Below are 1,014 nucleotides of genomic sequence, written 5' to 3' on the forward strand. Positions count from 1 at the left end.
CCGCTGCTCCGGGCCGGATTCAACGACCTCATCGGCCCTTGCCATTTCCAGGACAAGAATCGTTTGTACTCTTCCACAACACAACAAAACGTATGGTAAACCTCTACTGGTGCGTTCACGGCAATAGAACATTTCATCTGAGCTTAGCACCTGGCGCTAATAGTAAAACCAACACATTTACTAAACATTTCTGGATATTTTGTGATAAAGACACTAATGAATTGTTGTGTGTAAGTATAGAGTAGTTCCGCCGCTGATTTCTATGGCATGTACTCATTTTCGTTTTGTTTACGATTAGGTGAGTCATCGGAAAGTATTTTGGCCACAGTCATATCAAATGCCTGACCCACATAATCCTACGCGTATGATACCATGTCGAAAAGAGATTAAAATACACTTTCCATTACGTTCGCTGCGTGAGAATTGCCTCTGGCGCGTTGTAACAACACTACATTCAGTACCTCCTAGAGTGGCGATGCGCATCATTGACGAACGTATGTTCATACCCAATGTTTTGAAAAACGAACTGAAGAAGCGTTTAAGACGCAAAGTGCAACCCGAAATGATTACAGCGGAAATAGTTAAAAGTGTAATTGAACAACATAATCAGCAAAGTAATTAAAAAACGTAAAATGTAGATGTTTAGCGATTAGCAGAAAAATTTGTAACGTTTTATATTTAATTTAAGTACTTGTAAATTTTTTTTTAATTTGTCAAATTAAAATATAAGTACACTATGAGGAATAAAGAGTGTAAAAAACAAACTTACTTTTCATATAATGCTGCTTCAAAATGCTGGAAAGGTCTTTCGTTAAAATTTCCGTATCGTTTGCAAAATTTGCTAATAAAAATTAAAATGTTAATACTTTCAGGAGGAATCGTTACCAGGAACGCTGTTAAAATATTTCAAAATCCGGTAAAATTCCATTGATTCCCAATACGTGTCCAGTATATTCAAATTCATCTACAAATAAATAGGTCCATGCGTGCATTCATATAATAAACACCCATACT

At 36.0% G+C, this 1,014-nt stretch overlaps 1 protein-coding gene across 1 annotated transcript; it reads left to right on the top strand.

The window, feature by feature from the left end:
* Window positions 1–5: 5 nt before the first annotated feature.
* Vhl (von Hippel-Lindau protein) lies at window positions 6–1,008 on the top strand (the record flags this gene model as incomplete). The annotated part of the gene is made up of 2 exons (XM_017608927.1): window positions 6–230; window positions 299–1,008. Coding segments are annotated over 2 exons (549 nt in total), but the record flags the coding sequence as incomplete, so codon positions are not given.
* Between the last annotated feature and the right edge of the window lie 6 nt (window positions 1,009–1,014).

Source organism: Rhagoletis zephyria, unplaced genomic scaffold (genome assembly GCF_001687245.7).
Source record: "Rhagoletis zephyria isolate East Lansing unplaced genomic scaffold, Rhagoletis_zephyria_1.1 Rzeph_scaffold_85777, whole genome shotgun sequence".
NCBI classification, from domain to species: Eukaryota; Metazoa; Arthropoda; class Insecta; order Diptera; family Tephritidae; genus Rhagoletis; species Rhagoletis zephyria.